Source organism: Penicillium waksmanii (assembly GCF_028829765.1).
Source record: "Penicillium waksmanii strain IBT 27052 chromosome Unknown utg000001l:1.0-4852451.0:1.0-4856178.0, whole genome shotgun sequence".
Classification (NCBI taxonomy): domain Eukaryota; kingdom Fungi; phylum Ascomycota; class Eurotiomycetes; order Eurotiales; family Aspergillaceae; genus Penicillium; species Penicillium waksmanii.
In genome coordinates, this window is record NW_026643248.1 from 1,868,978 (window position 1) to 1,890,294 (window position 21,317).

The following is a 21,317-nucleotide window of genomic DNA, read 5'->3' on the forward strand; positions in this document are numbered from 1 at the left end:
GTAAAAAGACATAGACCTCTACCATGAGAGGGAGTGGAGCAATTTCAATTCTTGCTCTCTATGGGACTGTAGCGAAGATGTGCAAGAAAATCAATGGCAACCATTAAGCACGGCGGCATTCTTCGATGCTCGGGCCTCTAGCAGGTTCGGCGGAGGAGGGGGTCCAAAAACCGGTCTCTGCGAAGATGTGTCTGCACGGGGAATGTCGCGGTCAGGCTCATCCAGATCGCCCTCTTCACTTAACTCTTCCTCGTCCTCATAATCATCGTCGTATTCACTCTCAGTGCCTTCGTCGTCATGGTCCAGGTGTTCATCTCCTTCCGGCAGTCCTTCGCCGCGACCTTGGGCCTGCATCCGACGACATAGAGTCTCTAGATGTTGACACTTTCGGCGCCATCGTTCCATTTCCTCTTGGTTTCGAGTCCGCTCCTCGGCCATTTCGAGAATATTCCGGTTCGTTTGCTCGTGCTTGCGATTCAGAGTATGATTCTCTTTTTCTAACCGTTTGGTCTTCTTCGACATCTCTTCCATTTCCTTGCGGAAGGTCAGGAAAAGCTCGTTACTGTTGTTCAGAGTATCTTCGACCTGGAGGCAAAGTTAGTTGTAAAGAACTTCATCACCCCCCCATATCCGCATGGAGGCAACGCACCTGCTTGAACTTCTCTACGTAGATATTGAGCTGGCTTCGCAGTTCTGCCTCGGTATGTGAGAAAGTGGAGACCTGAGCGCTTAATGCTCGACCTCGAGCGGCCTCATTATCGGCAGTTCGTCGTTGCTCCTCATACTTGATGGTCACACTTTGGATCTCGGAGTCCTTGCTACGGAGGAGACCCTTGTAGTGTAGTTCTCGAGTATCGAATTGTTCGCTGATCGTCTTCAGCTTCGCGCGGAGACTGCTATCATGTTAGTCGATGTGAGAAGACGCAAAGGGCAGCTACAGCTTAGATATGGTTGCATACGCATCGTCCAGATCCACGTCCACCTTGTCGTTGCGAGGGTTCCCTTTGGCAGCCATGACATCTTGAATGTCGTACAGGAGAGAATCAAGTCGTTCGTTAACGATCAGACGTGCCTTCTTTTCCGTATCTTCGAGCTTTTTGTTTTCGTCCTACCCAGAAATCCACGGTCAGCTTGAAACGGGACACTAATAACGGAACACCTTGGCCTACCTTGACTTTTTTATTTTCCTTTGTCAGCTCGCGACACAGCTTCTCCAGCTTGTCCTTCATGGTCACCGTCTTGTTCAACTCCGATTTCCCCTTCTCTTGGTCCTTTTGCACTTGGTCCGCACGCTTTTTGCTCTTCGCATAGTCACGGTCCAGTTTCTTCATATCCGATAGTAGCTCGATATACTTCTTGTGCACCGTTTCCAAACGAGTCATTGGAGATTCGATATTGTTCAGTAGCTGATTGAGGTCTCGGGTGGCTTTCTTCACTTCGCGCTCTATAGTTTCAAGTTCATGTTAGTTCGTTCTATCCCCATGTCCGGTATATAGAATCCGAGGAAACCCCCGCATATCCTTCGATACTGCGGTAGCCTTCTCCAGAGGTAACCATCACGCACCGATTTCCTGCTCTTGGTCCTTTTCACCAGCAGCATCTTGCTCCAACTGAGAGATCTTTGCGGCGAGTAGTTTCGAGGTCTCATTCGGATCGGCCACTTTCTTCCCCTTGTTCTTCTTGGCCATGGTGGTTGACGACATGGTGAGAAATGGGCCGGCCGCGGCTGAGGCTTTACTAACTTGTCGATCGAGGCGTATGGCAGTCGTGCGGGGAGTCAGAGGTCGAAAAACTGTGCAAGAACGGGATGCACTTTAGGAGGATGGCGGGATGGTCAATCGGAGTAGCGGGTGAGGGACGGTCAACGGGAGAACCCAGAGGCAAGGCGGGATCAATCAAGAGATCACCTCTGGGGTCGTTTGAAGAGTAAAAGGTGGAAACTCAGCGCTTTCCTGGAGAAGCGGCCTTCCTCTGGTTTCCTCGTCGGAGGCAGAATCGACGAGGGGGGGTTAGTCATCCAGCCGCACCAGCCACACGTACTAGTTATAGTATACTATCGTACACTATAGTCTGCTGGGAACTTTGTTTCGGAAGAATTCAGACTGTAAAGGGATTAGAGAGTCTGTCCAAAGCTATTTAGACTATCCCAGCAAGTTCCACCTGTCCGCAAGTTCCCCCCGACGTGGGAATGCACCATCACGAGGGTTGAGCGTCTAGCGTGTATGACATAAGCCTCTCTCCGGGGCTTTCGGGCCGATCTGTTCAAGTTCCAAAGTTCATCCTTATCCTTATCCTTTTTGTCTCCGATCTTTCTTCTTCTTTTGCACTACAGGGAAAACTTCACCTTCGTTCATTCGTTAATAGACCATCGACCGGACTGGTCGAATCCCCCAGACACCATGTTGCGCTCCTACATGGGCCTGAGCAGAGCCCGCGCTCCAGCTCTGCGCCAATCGATCTCCAGTCGCGCTTTGAAATCGAACTCTGCGATCCCTCAAATATACAAGGCGACTCGATTGGCCTCGACCGTGACAAATATCGACAGCTTCCCAAAGATTGGCGAGAAGCTCCATGGTTTCACTGTTCGAGAGAAACAGCACGTTCCAGAGCTACACTTGACCGCAGTCCGATTGACTCATGACAAGACCGAGGCCGACTACTTGCATGTCGCGAGAGATGACAAGAATAATGTTTTTGGTATTGGCTTCAAAACGAATCCTCCCGACGCCACTGGTGTCCCGCATATTCTGGAGCACACAACGCTATGCGGCAGCGAGAAGTAAGTACTATTATCTACCTGGATATTGGTGTTCCAGAGAGACTAACTGGCAATCTTCCACAATCAGATTCCCTATTCGCGATCCATTTTTCAAGATGCTTCCACGATCCCTGTCAAATTTTATGAATGCATTTACCGCCTCTGATCACACCACATATCCCTTCGCCACGACAAACCAGCAAGATTTCCAGAATCTCCTGTCCGTGTATCTCGATGCGACCCTGCACCCGCTTCTCAAGGAGGAAGATTTCCGCCAGGAAGGATGGCGACTTGGCCCCGAGGACCCACGCGCTCTACAATCGGCCCCCGGGGAAGCCGAGAAAAAGGCGCAACTGGATGATATCGTTTTCAAGGGTGTTGTGTACAATGAGATGAAGGGTCAAATCTCGGATGCCAACTACCTGTACTACATCAAGTTCAAAGAGAACATCATCCCGGCTCTCAACAACTCCGGGGGTGATCCGGAATACATCACTGATCTCACACACAAGCAGCTGAGTGACTTTTCTAAGCGCAACTACCACCCAAGCAACTCCAAAATCTTGACATATGGAGACATGCCTTTGGAGCGTCATTTGGAACAGGTTGGAGCAGTTCTGGATGGGTTTGACAAGGGTCAAATCGATACCGATATCAAGCAACCCGTGAGCCTTAGCAATGGCCCCGTCAACGTCACTGTGCCTGGTCCCATCGATACCTTCTCCAGCGAGGACAAGCAGCACAAGACATCCACTTCATGGTACATGGGTGATTCCACCGACATTGTCGAGACTTTCTCTGTCGGAATAGTTTCGTCGCTTTTCCTTGATGGATATGGTTCTCCCATGTATCGTGCGCTCATCGAGAGCGGCCTGGGATCGTCCTTCACCCCCAATACCGGTCTGGATAACTCGGGCAAGACCCCTGTATTTTCCATTGGTGTCACCGGTGTGAGTGAGGCAGAGGCTCCTGCTGTGAAACAAGCTGTTCAGAATGCATTCCGCGAATCCGTCTCCGCGGGCTTCAGCGGGGAGAAGGTGCGCGGCTTCCTGCACCAGCTTGAGCTTTCCTTGCGCCACAAGACCGCCAACTTTGGAATTGGCGTAATGGAGAAGACTATCTCGTCTTGGCTTAATGGCTCAAACCCCATGAAAGAATTGGCTTGGAATGAGGTCATTGGAGAGTTCAAGAGGCGCTACGAGAAGCCTGGTTACCTCGAGTCTCTGGTTGAGAAGTACCTCCTTAATGACCAGTGTATGACATTTACCATGGTGGGAACTCCTACCTTCAACAAGGATTTGGATGACAAGGAGGCCGTTCGCCGTCAAACCAAATTGTCGCAACTCATCGAACAGCATGGCTCGGTTGAGAATGCCGTTGCCAAGTTGAGCGAAGAGGAACTGCAACTCCTAAAGGTACAAGAAGATGCACACAATGCCGATCTCAGCTGCCTTCCGACAGTGCGTGTGAAGGATATCTCGCGGGAGAAGGAGCGCAAGCCTGTGCGCGAGTCGAAGGTCGACGATACTGAAGTTGTATGGCGCGAGGCCCCGACCAACGGTCTGACCTACTTCCAGGCTGTCAACGCCTTTGACGACCTTCCTGATGATCTTCGCCTTTTGATGCCCCTCTTCAATGATTGCGTTATGCGCTTGGGCACAGCTAGCCGATCCATGGAGCAATGGGAGGACCTGATCAAATTGAAGACTGGTGGAATTTCCACCTCTTCTTTCCTTGTTAACTCCCCAACTCACTTGGATCAGTTCAAGGAGGGCCTGCAGTTCACCGGTTACGCTCTAGACCAGAACATCCCCGAGATGCTGGAAATGCTCTCGGCTCTGGTCATGGAGACTGATTTTACTAGCCCTGCTGCCCCCGCAATGATCCAAGAGCTCCTGCGCTTGACTACGAACGGAGCGCTGGATTCTGTTGCTGGCACTGGCCATCGATTTGCAGTCAATGCAGCCGCCGCTAATTTGTCTCGTAGCTTGTGGATCCAGGAACAGCAATCTGGTCTGGAACAACTACAAGCCACAGCCAACCTTCTCCGTGACGCTGAGTCCTCCCCAGAGCGTTTACAGGAGCTGATTGAGAAGCTTCGCCTCATCCAGGCGTTTGCCATTTCCAAGACTTCCAACCTACGAGTGCGTATGGTTTGTGAGCCCGAAAGCGCTACTCGGAACGAGTCTGTTCTGCAGAAGTGGTTGTCTGGGCTGCCCAAGTCTTTCTCCCCAAGTGGATCTGGATCTGCTTCCTCTTTCAAGTCTGTTGACAAGGCACTATATGACCTGCCCTACAAGGTCTACTACTCTGGCCAGGCTAGCCAGACTGTGCCATTCGTCGACTCATCTAGTGCACCCCTTACTGTTCTCTCCCAACTTTTGACCCACAACTACTTGCACCCCGAGATCCGCGAGAAGGGCGGTGCATACGGTGCCGGTGCTAGCAACGGACCCATCAAGGGTATTTTCACCTTTATGAGCTACCGGGATCCCAACCCCATGAACTCTCTCAAGGTTTTCCAGAACAGTGGAATCTTCGCTAGAGACCGCGCCTGGTCTGAACGCGAAATCGAGGAGGCTAAGCTTGGTATCTTCCAAGGCCTCGATGCCCCCATGAGTGTCGATGATGAAGGCGCTCGCTACTTCCTGAGCGGTGTCACCCATGAAATGGACCAGAAGTGGAGAGAACAGGTCCTGGATGTCACCGCCAAGGATGTCAATGAGGTCGCCGACCGCTTCCTTGTCAATGGATCGCAGAAGTCTACTTGTGTCCTTGGCGAGAAGAAGGACTGGGCTGACGCTAGCTGGGAGGTACGCAAGCTGTCTATGGGTCAGCAGGAAGGTGCGGCTCCCGCGGCTTAGTGGATATTCATATCCACCCAGGCCCCCTGTGTATTATTAAGTTTGCATTTGCGGCACGTTTCGATATCTATGCATGCCCCTTGTACATATATGTATACTATCTGTCCGGTTTGTCTATGAATCTCCGGTCTTCTCTTCTTCGGTTTTCATTTCCTTTTCATCTTTTGTCCCTCTTCGCCTCCCATTTCCCCTCTCCCATATACACCGCGCTTCAAGATCTATACGTGTCCATGACACCAGAGCTCCTCACATCTGCAACTAGCCACCTCCTTTGGTTGCAGCGGTGGCATCCTATTCCCTTCACGGGGGATGCAGCGCAAGAACAGCAGAATGTGAGCCCTCGAGGCACACTTCAATCTCCGTTTCTCGGAACCGCCCTGGACTTTTCAGCCTACGCAGGACGGACTAAAAATGTGAGAACATAAATCATGCTTTGGATAGTTCAAGCTGTACCAGTACCATGTAGAAATGAATTTATTCCTCCGTACCTAGGTAATAATAAATATCTTCTCCATATCTACATATCTCCATATCTCCATAGTTCCATAGTTCCATGTGGATCTCCCCGGAAAATCGGTCCGTGCCTCTCCAGCCTTAATCACGTGCCTCTGTTAATCACGACCGACTCAACTTCGGGTTTCTCCTGGATCTCGGAAGATGCGACCCTTTGATCTCCAATCGCTATGGAGAAGCAGGCCAACCTGGTCCTGGGCCCCAAGCCTACCAAGGCATGTGGTGAGTTCCCCTTTTCTATCATGCGGATCGGAAAGGTACTGATTGTGTGGGACCAGTCAATTGTAGGCGATTGAAGGTATGCGCCCGACGATGTGCATTGCATAAGATTTGGGATGATCTTCGATTGACCGCCCACAGATGAAATGTGAGGTATCAGGGGCTCCGCCGTGTCGCCGATGTAGGCATACACAAACAGCTTGTGTATTTAAGCCTCGTGCCAATGTGTGTTTGTTTTTCTTCTTCTATCATTACGCCCCGCAATGCAATGCCTCGCACGTTGTCAACTTGAACTTGAATTAACCAACTCTCAAGGCTTCTGCCATTCATGAATTTTTCGATGAGGCACAGAATGAACTGCTGGTCACCAGAACGTCAACAGCACCTGATCAGCAAGCTATCCTCGATCGCCTGGATCGTATCGAGGCTGCGCTTGGCATCACCCAAGACGCCTCCGAGACAGGATCCGTCTCTCAGGATATGAGCATCGATGAAGAACTAGAATCCGTACCATTGCAGGGCGTTTGGAATGCTATCGCCCACTTGAGATCTATCACGCGGCCGGTGCCAGATGAGAAAGTCTGGTCACGTCCCACTATCAAGAAGCTTTGGAGCTCGTAAGTATTCCTCCAGACATGCATGATTATAGCCCCGACATACTCCTAATTCATGTGTCTAAGGTTTCTTAACAATTTGCCCCTTCTGCATTTTCTAAGCGACCGGGATGCATTCGTATCCCCGACACCATTACTGCTTGCATCTGTTCTCTACATTTCTGCTCTTCATCACCGATCATCCGAGCTGGCCTCTTTCGATGCGGGTTACTTTGCAGCCACTTGCAGCGCTATAAATGAACTACTTACACCAAGCTTTAGGCCTGGTCTTCCTCCCAGACGGGAAAGCCATACAACTGATGATTCCGCCGAATCTTTACCTCCGAAGCGAAGAGCATTTAACGATATCCTCGGCCTTATCATGGCGAGTTTGAGCTCAGAAGCTTATATTGATGCCACTGGCTCGTGGATAGCGATGGCATACCGCCTCTGGCTGGATCACTGCCCGTCTCAAATAGATGCTACTACTCCAGAATGGCGGGGCTTATTTTCTGGCCTTCAGGTAAGATGGAACCTGCGGTAGTTATTGTTTATTGAAGGGTTACTGACTCTTCAGGTTATCGACATCGAACATGCATCTATGCATATGTCCTATCCTATGCTGCCCCGGCAACCTCCAACGCCAGGTATCCAGCGTGTTGACAACCATCAGGGGAATGCATACCAGAGTCTCTCTGATATGATGCATTACGGTCTCAGCCACTTTGTGGGCAGGGGACTACCGACTATCTGGTCTTCAATCAATGCCGATGTCCCCGATAGTCCTGTCATTCAGACCTCATTTACCGAACAGGATTCTGAAGTTATCCGCCTTTGGGCTCGAAAGATTGACGATTGGCTTGTTAAATATAATGGGGCATCCCGTAAGTTCCTTTTTACCACACTGACTACTTAATGACTGGAAATTCGGGTCTAATCTCTCAACGCACTGTCCTAGAGCCATCTCCATCAGATAGACAAGGTATCGTGATACTTTTGCAATATCATTTGCATAAACTATACGTTCTGTCTATCTATCACCCTGCTCGAGGGTTTGACTTGAGTTCGGCAAATATCACTCCCGTCGAAAGACATGAGCTGCTCGTATCAGCGCGTGCAGTATTGAGGTTACGCCAGGACGATGCCAGCATCTGGTCGAATTGGGATTTGATAGTAAGAGCATCCTTGTCTTTTTTCTTTATTGGTATATCACAAGCTAATTATCTTAGATGATCACCTGGGCTGCTATTCTCTTACTCCGTGGCGTGGAAGACGGCATGACACACCAAGACGGTAATAATCCCCATCTATAACTAGAAGATAATGAATGAGACTGACACTTCTGTAGACCTCCACCTAATTCAGGCCCATCTCCGCAGCCTAGAAAGACCCTACCAATCTTCCGAAAGCGTCCACACCGTTCTCTCCCAACGTCTTGAATCAAGCATGCAAGCCATGCACACTCCACCAGACACAACCTCCGCCCTCGCATTCCCAGTCGCCAACGCAGACGATTCTTGGGCTATCTTCGACCAAGAAATCATGTCCCTCGCAAACCCACCCTGGCTCTTCCAGGACTCCGCATTTCCCCACAGTCAAAAATCTCCAACCCATCAAGTCCAGCCTGTACAGACCGGCTTACAATCCGTCGCCTACGGGTCGGGCCTTATGCCAACCCCGGCTCAGCAGTTCGCGGCTAGTGCCCAGTGGGGGACACCTCCAGAGGCCATGCAGGATGCATTGCCGTCTACTCTTAACCGGATATTCGGCAATGAGCCTCATCAATCACATAACAGTGGTCTCATGTAGATAGTGGAGAGCTTTATCTGTACATATCCATTTCCACGAATATATGCATCTCATACACATCCTCCCACACTACTACACATCCACTGTTCTTGTTGCCAGTGGAAATCCGATAAATGTGGCGTTGAAGTAGCTCGTTCTAAATTTTTAGCTCATAATGTAACTCCATCCACTCTATAGTCTCCTCACCACGAATCGGAGCTTAAAAGACTCAACATTCGCATGGTACTTATCAAATCCCTTATCAACTCCCTGCCAATCCTCTCTCCAAGAATCAACCTTCCACCTAGTCCCCGTCTCCTTCTCAACCTGTTCCCACATTCTCTTCCACGTAGCAAGATCATGCCGGTAATTCCCCGGCGCATTCTCTTTATCATCAGGGTCCTCAGGATCAGTCCTCCCAGCCTGTCTCCCAATTAAAAGCGACCCAGGCTCGGGACGAAGAAAAGTAATAACTCGCTTGACAGCCTCGACCTGCTTTTCCCAGGGAAAGAGGTGGAAGAATGAAGCTGCATTGACAATGCTTACTTTTCCGGTAAGTTTCTTCACCAGGTCGGAGTTCGAATCGAATATATCTGCAACTATGAAGTCGCAGTTCAGCGTATCGCGATCGGCGAATAGATCGTAGCCGATCTCGAAGAAGTCTCGGCGTAGATCGGAGGCGTGAATATTTTCTGATGGCACTCCGTCGTAAACCTATTCCTTGGGATACCGTTATTAGCTTCGAATTATCCCCGACAACCCTAGACGTAGCTGGTACTGACTAGCTGCCGAAGCTCTTGTCCTATCGCACAGCCCATGTCAAGGAGTTTCTCGCCGGACTTGAGTCGCTGAAGGACCTCGGCATAGACTGGAGACTGGGGGATGCTCAGATCAAGAAACCGGAATGAACCAATGCAAGGGTAGGGGAACTAGATTTTGTTAACCACAGGATTTCTTTAGGTGGTTACCTTTAAGAAAAATTCCTTCTTGCAACTTGAAGGATAAAACTTACAACTGAATAGGCACGTTCTCTCTAGACCATATGTTAGCACTTCGGACGATACGCACATCGCGGTCCTTCTTTAGCTCACCACGTCCACAACATGCTGTAGAACCTGATCCGACGGGATGTTGCTGTACTTCTCCAGTATAGTCTTTGCCGGTTCTGGAACCTCGTCGATTGTCGGCTCATACCAGGGTAGCTCTTTCGGGTCCATGCCCTTTGAGAGCATACTCTGGAGATCGTTCTCGGCCTTTGCCATGGTGCAATTGCTGGCGGAGTAAGGTACCCTGGTGGTGTGAGGTATGATAGATGGATGGCAACAATTCAAGTTGTATAATAGGATCTTCGGGAGCTTGTACGATACAATGCTGGCCTGTTCCAAAAACCCCGGGTGTCGGCGACGGCTGACGACAAAGCCCCCGCAGCGGGGTGGATCCTGTTCGGAGATAGTACTAGCTAGCAGCTTTGAATACTATTTACGCTCGCCGGAATATGCCGGGATGGAATATAGGTAGCATAAATATGAAAATACAAAATTGAATGAAATGATGTTTTTACGAAATATATTCAAGGCCGAGATAGTTATTAGTACTTGAGGCAAAGTGTATGGTCCAGGTGATGCCAACACATCACAGCGTTATCAATTCACACTGCAAACGCGTATTCGCATCTAAACGATCGCAGTCGATAGTCCATTAAATCGTTATCGACGGGGTATAAGGTACATGAGAAAAGAAGTCATAATATCGTGCAGCCAGTATGGCAGTTGTCAGGCAAGCAGCATCAAGTACGCGAAGCCAAAGATCAATTCGGCGTGTCTGCATCGCAAGGATGCGGTTTCTTGGCCAAATCCAGAGACACATCTGATGCGTTCATTGATCCGAGACGAGGAGAGGTACCTGTATCAACCGGAGATTCTGCAGTGGCTGGGTTTTCTGTCCCGAATGCAGGGAATGGTTCACATTGGTCGTCCGACAACTGGCGAGCGGATGAATCGCTTGACTTTCTAGTACGAGTTTTGGGGTTTTTGATTTCGTTAGTTAAATAGAAGGCTTGCCTTTCGGGGATGTTAGATGGTTGCACTATCAACTCAGAGTGCTGAGCAGGCTAGCGGATCAGGTTAGCATTTTGAGGAAGTGCTATTCGGAAACAATCTTGGTAGCTCTTACCATATGAGCGTCATCAAGTTCAAGACCCCGTTGGTGGGCCAATTCTTGAGCAGCTAGACGCTTTCTTTCAATCACAGACTCTTCTTCTAGTCTTGCGCGTTCCTCTTCCATTTTCAGATCATCCATCGACAAGGCATTGACGCCGTGAATAACACCAGAGTCCGGACTTGTTGGTGATTTAGTTGAAGACCGCCTTTTCTTCTTTTTGTTCTTCTTCTTGGATTTCCTGGAAGAGGCCTCGGCAAGGCTGGACGTTCCTGACGCCGACCTCACCATCTCTGATTTTGTTCCAGACTGGTCATCTGATTCCAGGCCAGTTCCCCGACGGCCAAAGGCGAGCGCAAATTCATCATCCAGTGGAACTGCATCTTCCTCCTCGTCACTAGGAAATAAATCACCACGCGAGCTCAAAGAATTCGCCGTGTTTTTCGAGGACTGCGTAGAGCTCCGGTTGCGCCCATTCCAAGAGTAGGCTATTTGATCACCATCGTCCTCGGTAGCTTCCATCAAAGGTTCATCCTCCTGGGAATGTCGCTTCAAGCTACCGGGATGTTCCTGTAGATCCGCAGCGGACGGTCGATACTTCACGCCCTTCGCACCTAACCTCCAGGGGAAGCGCTCAAGGAATCCAATCAGTGACGAGCTGGGAATGACAGTCGGGTCACTGCGATTATCTGGAATGTGCACCGTGCTCCTCCGTCTTGTGTGACGTGTACCATAACTCATACGCCTCGGGCGGCGCGGCTGCTCCGCACTCCCCCTGGCCAAACCGCTACCAGCTAGGAGACGATCCAACTCGCCGGTGCCCCATCCTAGTAACGTCTCGTCGGTCTCTTCGTTGTCCCAATCATCATAGAAATCGAAGTTGTCTTCGGCACGCCCTCGTCGCCGGCGACGGAGATGGTCGTCTCGACTTGGAAGACACGGGTCTGTACAAGTTTGCACGCAATTGCCGACCGCGGCCAAGCAGGGGGAAATGTAGTTCTGCGAAAAGGTGTAGAGTCCTTCTTGGGCGGTTTCATTGGCGGTTTCGAAGTTGTGGGAGAGTTGGTTGATCCGCTGCCGAAAGCGCGGATCACGCGGTCGCATCATCTTGAAGCTCTTCTAAGATGACCAGGGACGGAGGGTCTGGTATAGTGGGATTTACTTCATCGGCGCGTTGGGTGGTTGGGTGAGCGATGGAGCAATAAGCGGCTGGCGACGATGTCATTTTGTTAGTCAGCGAGCACGTGAAACTGGGGTAGCTGGGTGCTTCCCAAAAGGGAAAGCCGATGTATAAAATGCGGAAGCACTATTCAATAGCAGTCTACTGTACAATTTAAGCAGCCTGCTGGCTATGGCTCCAGTATTGCTTGATTTTTGGTTCTTATTTTCCTATGCTTGCTCGACAATCTATCTGCATTATTCGCCCCAGTGCCCCACACAAACAATAAACACAACATTAAACTCATACTTCTTTGAATGTGAGAAGACATTTTTGGTCCTTTGGTCGTGATGCGATAATCTGGTCGTCAATAGACATGTCACTGGACATCTCGGGTGCGATTTTTGTCGTGAACCTGCCATAAATGTCTCGGAGAAGCGTCTTCATTTCGACAAGGGCAAGGCTGCGACAAATTAGTATAGTGCAACATATTCAATCGAAAACGGGCACTCACTTCTTTCCGATACATCCTCGACCTCCAGCAGCAAAGGCAAAGAAAAGTCTATTTCTCTCCGCTTCCCCTTGCTTCTCGAGCCATCTCTCCGGAAGGAATTCCGACGCATTAGGAAATACAGATGTATCCATCAGATGCATCGAATAGGCTTGACAGCTAACAATCGAGTTTCCGGGAAGTGAGTATCCGCTGATAGCTCTCCCTTCTTTGGGAACATATCGAGGCAGACTCATTGGGATTGGTGGGAAAAGCCTTAGCCCTTCCTTGATAACAGCGTCCATATATGGTAAATCGTCGAGTTTGGCGTTCGGGTTGTCGATGATTTCCTGGTGGAGACGTTTCTGGACCGACAGTGACCTTGGAAGGGATAGCTCATACATGAGAAAACAGAGCGCATCGCCTGTCGTATCGATCCCCGCAGCCAAGTGATCCATACATTCTGCGGCCATCTGAATTTCCTCAATATTGTTGGCCTTGCTTCGCAGCTTATGGAGCAGAGCTGACTCTTCTGTCTTCGAGCTGGATACTCTGTTAAGAACAAATGTATGGGACAGAGACATCGTAGGCTTAGGGGTGAAGCAAGACCGAATAGATGCCAGGGCGGGCCAGTGATGCTGAACAAGCCTGCCTAAATGTTTCAAGTTAGTCATGTAAATTTGAATTGTAATGGTCATGTCCTTACTTTGGAGTCGATCATCGTATGAAAGATCCTCCATCAATACATAATCCTCCTTCTCGTCAAGGGACTTTGTGCCGGATGGATTGAAGAGGGCATGCGAAGCACAGTCAAGGGCATAGCAATGAAGTACCGTCTAACTACTAGTCAGCAACGCGGAATCTGATTCTGGGAGATGTTCAGTATCACCGACATAAGTGTCCAAGTAACTACCAGCAGAAGCAACGCATTTCTGGACAACCTTGGCAGCATTCTGCTGAATTCCCTGGATAATAGTGGAATTCAAAATGTTGGTCATGGCATATCTTTCCGCAAATAGCTTTCTTCGTTGCGAATGCTACTTTATATTAGTACTCGTCCTGATATGTGGTCTTTTTCGGGGTAGTAGTTCGTACCTCATTTTTGTTCAAGAGTGCGAACATGGGTCTATATTAGATGCTGATTAGTATAGCATCAATGTTGCTTCATGGGTATCACAAAACCTACCGCCGACCGTACTGCTTGAAAAGATCGTAGAATTCTGTTTTGTCATAGCCACTTCCACCACTTTGGTAGATTTCCTTCATTCCTTCCAAATTGGCAAATGCGACCTCATTGGGAGCTAGGCGAACAACAGGTCCATAGCGCTGATGTAAACTGTGAATCCAGACTCGACGCTTCCCTTGAAACTCATAGTACTTCAGCACAAAACTAGTGAGATTCGTATACCATGGCCCAGGCACCTTGGTTGCGATGGCTCTAAATGTAGTTGAGAAAAGATAAACAATGCATGCAATTACCAATAGGTAAAGTGTATACATGGTCGCGGGTGTTTTATTGAAAGATGTACTTTGAAGTGTCAGAGTGAGTTACAGATATTTCAAGGAAACACATCATCTTATACCATTGATAAGAACAAGGCAGCGTACAATATTGGGGAAGTTGGTGCGGCGGGTCAGGACCCATCCATTGATGGTTAAACCCTGTATGGCAGGTGATGGAGATGAGGGTGGTTTTTCGAAAGCCGATAAGTGTGTGATGAATGAATAATGGCATTCATTACTGGCCGGAAATGCTTTGGGGTCGGGGGCGATCACCCACCAATCCTTTAGTTACGCTTCTTTACCTTTCTTTACTCATAGCCGGCCGACTCCGCACAACGCCGATAACGCTAAACCAAATTTAGGAAGTCGAGGAGATGCAGGAACAGCCTTGGGACTCCATCTGCCGGCCTCTCCCCATTATCGATCTGGTCACAAAAAGAATTGTGGCTAAAGTTTAGTCTATTCTGTCTAGCCCACTTTGGTAGGCCAGGGCGATATGCTCGAGTCGGATTCTCGCACAATCCATCAACCCTTCCACCCCTCACTGTTTCTCCTCGGGATACCCTAAGCGTCCTATTCATCGCAGATTTCCGCTTATCTGCCGATACTACCTCGTGCATAACGAGCTACGCGGGGCACGCGGGGCATGGCCCAGATTTTATCGGACTGTCCAATCTAACCTGAAAATGACCACGCCAGTCAAGCGTTCATATCATGGATGTGTTCGATGCAAACGTCGTCGTCAAAAATGCGATGAGCAGAAACCGAATTGCGGGCGATGTTTGAATGCCAAAATCTCATGCGAGTATAAAATTACCTTGAAATGGAACGGTCGCGTTCCCAGGCAGAGCAAGTCATCTTCTCAAACAGGAAGAGATGAATTCACATTCGACTTGCAGAGCCGCGTTGGAAAATCTTCTCAGTATGAGTCCATACTACTACCCAAGCAGAGTTGGGGACACAAGAACTCTACTCCATCTTTCAACCTACAACTTGAACAACCTTCCCCGGCATTGACTAAAACAAGTCGACAACTCCTCCATCACTTCATCACCGAAACATCAAAGATATCAAGTTCCGCCCATATTCGGGATCAAATATGTCAGACCATTCTCCCCATGACTCACCAATCGGACTCGTTGCTCTATGCTACGATGGCATTCGCGGCTCTCCATCGCTATACCCTGCTGAATGAGCTTCCGGCTCAATTTATGCCTGAAGACCTCGTTGCAAATTTGATTGCTTCAAGCATGCGAAGTCTACGTCGAGATCTTGAAACGCCTGGCTATCCAGTCCAACCTCTCCTCCATACAATCCGGACATTATGCCATTGTGAAATATTTTCCGGTCGCGCAAATTCCTCCTGGCGAGTCCATGTCAACGGTGCAGGGGCTATGTTTAATGAAATTGCATCGAGGATAAACTTCAACGAGTCGGAATACAGTTTCTGGCTCTGGTCTCGATGGTTCTGGTCAATACAGGCTTTGACTGCGACCACCGAGGTTGGGAAATTGTCGGAGCTGGCCTCTGCGAATTCCGTCATCCGAGAAGACGATCAAAGCTACTTCTTCGATACGTATACCGGGTACTCCTCAGATCTCAATATAGTACTTATGGAGATTGGCCTTTTGATGCATCGGGAAGAGGCTGCTGATCTCGATACTGAATCAAGGAAATCTGTTAATGGTGTGGAGGAGAAGTCGGATCATCTCGAAACCTCGATCAAGTACATGATTCGCCGCGATGCAGACTTTGGCCTCAAGTTTCCTGGCGATGTGTTGCACGATCCTGATATGACTGTTCAATTTCAAGCTTGCAATACTGCCTATCAATACGCAAGTCTCATACATCTTTACCGACGGGTAAAATCTCTTCCTTCGTTCAGTTCTGAAGTTCAGGGCTGTGTAAGAGCAATTTTGGATGCTGTGTCTGCGATCACTCCGGTTACAACGCTTTCACCTTGGATTCTTCTTACCACCCCTATATTTACTGCCGGGTAAGTGACCTATCTGCGAATACAAGCGAGACCAATTTGAGTATCGTACATAAAATGCTAATCAGGGGGTTTGCAGTTGCGAGGCCGTCGGGCAGGACAGAAAACTCGTTAAAGAGCTCCTCCAGGAATTGTATTTTACTCTACATATTCGTAACATCATAAGAGCACTGGAGATTCTGGAACGGCGGTGGGAGGTCTATGATCGCTCTAGGCCTTCAATTGCAGGTCAAGTTGGCGAGCATATGGGCGGGTCTATGGACGAGGTAGATAGTGCAGATTGGCTAGATTTTATTCCATATTGAGATACAAAGATAAACAATCATAAATTTGACAACCTTCTAGTGCCTAATATAGTTCTCTTGAGTCACAATCCGGCTGCTGGAAGCTTTATTGAGGTGCACAGGCCCTTCAATAAGGCGCTGCCCGGCGGGAAATAGCCGAGTGCTACATGCGCTAAAGCTTCAAATGCGGAGTGCTAGTCCAGAATGCGTAAGCTTTATCTTATGCGGGGTCAAGTGATTTCATCTTCATTGCCGATATCTTGCGTAATAAATTCCCCAATCTATAAGGACTTTGGGGGTCTTGCTATCATTTGATCTTTCACTTTGCCATGAGTGATCCATATAATCAATCAATATTTCAAGTCATATTTCATTGTTTCAAATCATACTATCACAACGGTTCACTCAATACTTTATAACCAAACCGGCCATTATGGCGGACAAAAGTTCGAAGCCGGAAATAAATTCAGGAGACGCCATTGTCGTTGCTACCGAGGGTCACTCTTCATCAATCCGACCACAATTCGGCCAACGTATTATCGACAGTTTTAAAAGAGATCCCCAATCATTCACAAAAGATCTGAATGAGTCTCATGAACTTGAAAATGGGCCACATAATGCTCCAGAGCCGCCGCTCCAACGCCGTCTTAAAACCCGTCACGTTCAAATGATTGCAATTGGCGGCTCCATTGGTAAGAAAGAAAGCCTAGCCACCTTTCTCCATCGTCAAGCCCACTAACTAGCCTCAGGAACTGGTCTTTTTGTGGGCTCTGGTAGTACGTTAGCAACCGGAGGACCAGCTTCTATCCTCATCGCCTATACACTAATCGGTTGCATGCTATTCTGCATGATGAATGCCCTTGGCGAGATGGCGGTTATTTTCCCTGTCAGCGGTTCATTCGCACAATATGCCACCCGATTTCTGGATCCGGCCTGGGGTTTCGCTATGGGCTGGATGTATGTTTTTTCCTGGTTGGTTACTTTGCCATTGGAAATTGTCGCCGCGTCAATCACGATCGAGTACTGGAATCCGGGTGTTTCCAGTGCCGTGTGGGCCGCTATATTTTGGTTGGTGATTATCAGTATCAATCTCTTTGGCGTCAGAGGATACGCCGAGGCCGAATTCGTGCTTTCGATAATTAAAATCATTGCGATCATTGGTTTCATGTGGGTTTTTTCCAGATCCCAGTGTATAAAAACACTAACCATTACTATTGACCATGAGCCTGGCTAATGCTATCTAGAATTCTTGGAATCATTCTGAATTGCGGCGGTGGGCCTCAGGGTCATTATATAGGTGGTCAATACTGGCATAACCCTGGGGCTTTTAATAACGGTTTCAAGGGTCTTTGCAATGTCTTTGTCACGGCCGCATTTGCCTTCGCAGGCACCGAGCTCGTGGGCCTTACAGCTGCGGAAACCGAAAATCCTCGTAAAGCCATTCCAAAGGCTACAAAGCAAGTATTCTGGAGGATATTGCTGTTCTTCATCGTCTCACTTATTATAATCGGGCTTTTGGTTCCATATACCGATTCAAGGCTTGTTAGTGGATCTTCTAGTGCTGATGCGCATGCCTCTCCATTTGTCATTGCGATCGAGGATGCGGGTATGTATACATGAATTCTTCTAACCCCTTTTTTAAAGAAGAAAAAGCTAACTCGACTCCTTCGATAGGTATATCTAGTCTTCCGTCCGTGGTGAATGTGGTAATTCTAGTTGCCGTCCTATCTGTTGGCAATTCCTCCGTCTACGGCGCATCTCGCACCTTATCCTCTCTCGCGGAACAGGGCCAAGCGCCTCGTTTTCTTGCATATATTGACCGAAAGGGCCGCCCCATCTTGGCTATAGCCTTGACATCTACCTTTGGATTACTTTGCTTTCTCGCTGCATCGGATAAGCAGACACTTGTCTTCGAGTGGTTAATGGCAATTGTGGGCCTGGGTGAGATCTTTGTCTGGGGCTCGATTTGCCTGTGCCATGTTCGATTTCGCCAGGCTTGGAAATACCAGGGTCGGCATTTGGATGAGTTGCCATTTCGTTCTCAGTCTGGTGTGATTGGATCTTGGGTTGGATTTGGCTTTAATTGCCTCGTGCTGATCGCACAATTTTGGACTGCGGCTTGGCCATCTGGTTATGGTGAAATGACTGCGAGTTCTCGAGCAAGTACATTTTTTTCTTATTACCTGGCTGCGCCTGTGGTTCTGTTTCTCTATGGATCGTACAAGTTTTGGTACAGAACCAAGATTGTTCAAGCGCATGAAATGGATTTGGTCACTGGATGTCGCATTTTTCATGTCGATGATTTACTTGAACAGGAGGCTGCCGACCGTCACAAACGCTCTATCTGGTGGAGAACTTATCACATTTTCTGCTAAAGACAACACGGTCATCGGCATCGGAATAATTATGTTTGGGCGCCAGCTCAGATACAAATTTTCTCTATCACAATAACCAATATTACGAGTATACTACTTCAAAAAAATCTGTAAATGGAATTTATTAGTAATTATTACATATCACCAACAACTTTGGAACATCTAACCCAAAGAACTGACAAGGATGTAAGAATCAACTCTCTTATACTCTATAGTCACGTGATCGTCCCGCTTTTGGAGGCGAGGCACGTGCCCGCGGGGGTCCAGAAGGGGAATACAGATTGGACCCAAACTCCGCGATCCAAGAACAAGAAATAAACACAAACCAACCCACCAAAATGGTTTACTACGTTCGATACCTCAAGCTGCCCAAATGGGAGAAGAAAAAGAAAGGCAGCGGGTACGAATACTACATATCTACCTTGATCACCATCACCAATGACCTGGGCAACGACTTTCTCGCCGAGGATGTGGAGCTTTGCTACACATGGGTGCGCCATCCCCAGCTTCAAATTAAAGCCCAGCAGCTGGATGAATGGGAGGCCGGTTCGCGCCAATTGCCTGTCATTATGGGTCCATTCACGGCCAACATGGTCGGTGATGGCGAGTCCTGTTTCAAGGCCCAGGTTCTCAAGATTGGGGAAGATCGACTCAAGACCAATGAAGCTCCTTTGGTAGTTGCGGGATTCAGTGCGCCATTTTCTAAATCCAAGGGTGCGCCGAAGTTGGTTGAGCGCCAGTTCTATGTTGGCGATGAGCGGAGTACTCGTTTTAAGATCTGGGAAGAGACGGGTAATAGCATTGCGCGACACCTTTGGTAAGCTATCTCTTCTGCTGAGCTCTACATACTTATGTTCAAGTTGCTATAACTATGTATAAATATCCCTGTTTGAATTTGTTCGCCAACTAAACGGAATCAGGGATGCGGCCCTCGCCTCGATCATGTTCCTCAACGATGTGACCAAGGGTGCTGATGTTGGCATGTCTGCCCTCAGCCAGCTTCTCACCAGCCCTCGAAGCTCGCCACTCCAGGTTGTTGAGCTGGGCACTGGCTGCGGAATGGTGGGTATAGGTCTGACTACAATGATAGAAAACTGCGAAGTTCTCTTGACAGATATGCCTGAGGCGGAGGAGATTGTTCAGCGGAACCTGGACCAATCCAAGCCCAAGGCCAACTCTGTCGCGAAATTCCAGACTCTCGACTGGGCTGAGCCGCCATCCGAGCTGTGCGACAAGCCATTGGACCTGATCTTGGTCTCCGACTGTACTTATAACTCGGATAGCCAGCCAGCCCTGGTTTCCTGTCTAGAGCGACTGGTCCGGAGTTCCCCGGACGCAGTGGTTCTAGTGGCTCTAAAGCGTCGACACGAGAGCGAGGCTGTGTTTTTCGATTTAATGACAAAGGCCGGCTTTGTTTCCCAGCAGGCAAATGTCAAACTGCCTGCCCAACATGATGAATCGGACGAGATCCAAATGTACAGCTACCGGCGCCGGGCCGAGTAGATGTGGATAATAGAATGGGAAGGGGGGTCCATAGCGGTGACCATTGGGGGACAAGCGACAGGCTCGTGTGACTGGTCCGTGCTGCACGGAATTGTGTTCGTGCGTCATCGCGGGGGCCTTTTCCAGCTTGCCGATCCTGCAGGCACAAAACCACTTACTCGCCCAATTTGGCCGCAGATTGCAGTACGGTCCGCTTTGACAGGAAGGGGGAAAGAAAAAGAGAACGAGTATCATATCCAGAGGGCTTGATCCTTTGATTGAGTGGGGACTGACCTGCGCCACCGACAGCTGTGAGGCCACCACACCGCATATTTCGAGGCAATCAGCTAAAGGAAACCTTGAGGAAACTGGCCACTATCTATGTAAGATAGATGTATGGTTGGTGATCCGCAGGGACAATTGCCGCATCCCATGCATGTTGCAGGGGGGGAAAGCTGTACGGAGTAGGGGCAAACATATCAAATGCAAAAGTCCAAAAATAACCCTAAAAAACTAGGCTACTCGGTAGTATGGCTGGAACCTGGAAATCGCGCATATTATCAAGGTTAGGCCGCGGGATGTACATTCTTGTACTAGTCCGGAGGTCACAGCTGTCTAGTCACAGTTCGGGTTTGGCCTGGCCTGCTCTTGCTGGGTTTTTTTTTTTCTTCCGCTCTTCACCGCCCGAAGCCCGCACCGTTTTCTCCCCGGAGAACCACAGCCCCCCCTCTACCTCTTCTTTTTTCTCCCTCAAGCTATCTTTTGGGTTTCCCCAGGTGAGTGATTTCTTGTTCTAGCTGCTGGCGTCGTTGCTGCTATATTCCCTCAATTGGAATTTGTGCCCGTGCGCCTTTTTTCCACAACCAACGACGTTGTGCCCTAATAAGCACTCGTCTCCCCCCAACTTAAAACTCTGAGCCCAATTCCTCCCCCTCAACCGTCCATTTTTTTCACTCATACTTCCCCCGTCTGGTTGTGACTCTGGTGCTAATTCGGACCGGTGACTACTAGACTTCATCCAATTTTCTAGCTTTGACCTTGCCTTTGGTCTTTTCAAAGGCACTCCAAGGTCACCACGGCTCCCGCAGCCTCGCTTTTACTTCTCAGCCAAATTGTCTCCACTCGACGTCAGCGCGACA

At 49.0% G+C, this 21,317-nt stretch overlaps 8 protein-coding genes across 8 annotated transcripts; 4 read left to right on the forward strand and 4 right to left on the reverse strand.

Moving 5' to 3' along the window:
• Window positions 1–90: 90 nt before the first annotated feature.
• N7481_000659 (taxilin) lies at window positions 91–1,703 on the reverse strand (the record flags this gene model as incomplete). Its single annotated transcript, XM_057259878.1, has 5 exons — window positions 91–585; window positions 650–893; window positions 960–1,108; window positions 1,170–1,444; window positions 1,565–1,703. The coding sequence occupies 5 exons, from the start codon at window positions 1,701–1,703 to the stop codon at window positions 91–93; spliced, it is 1,302 nt and encodes a 433-aa protein (XP_057127710.1).
• A 696-nt stretch (window positions 1,704–2,399) lies between these two features.
• On the forward strand, window positions 2,400–5,622 carry cym1 (pitrilysin family metalloprotease cym1; the record flags this gene model as incomplete). The annotated part of the gene is made up of 2 exons (XM_057259879.1): window positions 2,400–2,779; window positions 2,847–5,622. 2 exons carry the CDS (start codon window positions 2,400–2,402, stop codon window positions 5,620–5,622), a joined length of 3,156 nt encoding a protein of 1,051 aa, XP_057127711.1.
• Window positions 5,623–6,305: 683 nt separating this feature from the next.
• Window positions 6,306–8,756, forward strand: N7481_000661 (fungal specific transcription factor domain-containing protein; the record flags this gene model as incomplete). Its single annotated transcript, XM_057259880.1, has 8 exons — window positions 6,306–6,357; window positions 6,515–6,579; window positions 6,670–6,971; window positions 7,035–7,470; window positions 7,525–7,831; window positions 7,906–8,120; window positions 8,177–8,240; window positions 8,296–8,756. The coding sequence occupies 8 exons, from the start codon at window positions 6,306–6,308 to the stop codon at window positions 8,754–8,756; spliced, it is 1,902 nt and encodes a 633-aa protein (XP_057127712.1).
• A 171-nt stretch (window positions 8,757–8,927) lies between these two features.
• On the reverse strand, window positions 8,928–9,997 carry N7481_000662 (class I SAM-dependent methyltransferase; the record flags this gene model as incomplete). Its single annotated transcript, XM_057259881.1, has 3 exons — window positions 8,928–9,449; window positions 9,518–9,583; window positions 9,827–9,997. The coding sequence occupies 3 exons, from the start codon at window positions 9,995–9,997 to the stop codon at window positions 8,928–8,930; spliced, it is 759 nt and encodes a 252-aa protein (XP_057127713.1).
• Window positions 9,998–10,877: 880 nt separating this feature from the next.
• Window positions 10,878–11,999, reverse strand: N7481_000663 (uncharacterized protein; the record flags this gene model as incomplete). Its single annotated transcript, XM_057259882.1, has 1 exon — window positions 10,878–11,999. The coding sequence occupies one exon, from the start codon at window positions 11,997–11,999 to the stop codon at window positions 10,878–10,880; it is 1,122 nt and encodes a 373-aa protein (XP_057127714.1).
• A 562-nt stretch (window positions 12,000–12,561) lies between these two features.
• N7481_000664 (uncharacterized protein) lies at window positions 12,562–13,125 on the reverse strand (the record flags this gene model as incomplete). Its single annotated transcript, XM_057259883.1, has 1 exon — window positions 12,562–13,125. The coding sequence occupies one exon, from the start codon at window positions 13,123–13,125 to the stop codon at window positions 12,562–12,564; it is 564 nt and encodes a 187-aa protein (XP_057127715.1).
• Window positions 13,126–14,730: 1,605 nt separating this feature from the next.
• N7481_000665 (Zn(II)2Cys6 transcription factor) lies at window positions 14,731–16,044 on the forward strand (the record flags this gene model as incomplete). Its single annotated transcript, XM_057259884.1, has 1 exon — window positions 14,731–16,044. The coding sequence occupies one exon, from the start codon at window positions 14,731–14,733 to the stop codon at window positions 16,042–16,044; it is 1,314 nt and encodes a 437-aa protein (XP_057127716.1).
• A 710-nt stretch (window positions 16,045–16,754) lies between these two features.
• N7481_000666 (uncharacterized protein) lies at window positions 16,755–20,199 on the forward strand (the record flags this gene model as incomplete). Its single annotated transcript, XM_057259885.1, has 6 exons — window positions 16,755–17,013; window positions 17,071–17,488; window positions 17,566–17,927; window positions 17,996–18,372; window positions 18,912–19,513; window positions 19,617–20,199. The coding sequence occupies 6 exons, from the start codon at window positions 16,755–16,757 to the stop codon at window positions 20,197–20,199; spliced, it is 2,601 nt and encodes an 866-aa protein (XP_057127717.1).
• Window positions 20,200–21,317: the final 1,118 nt, after the last annotated feature.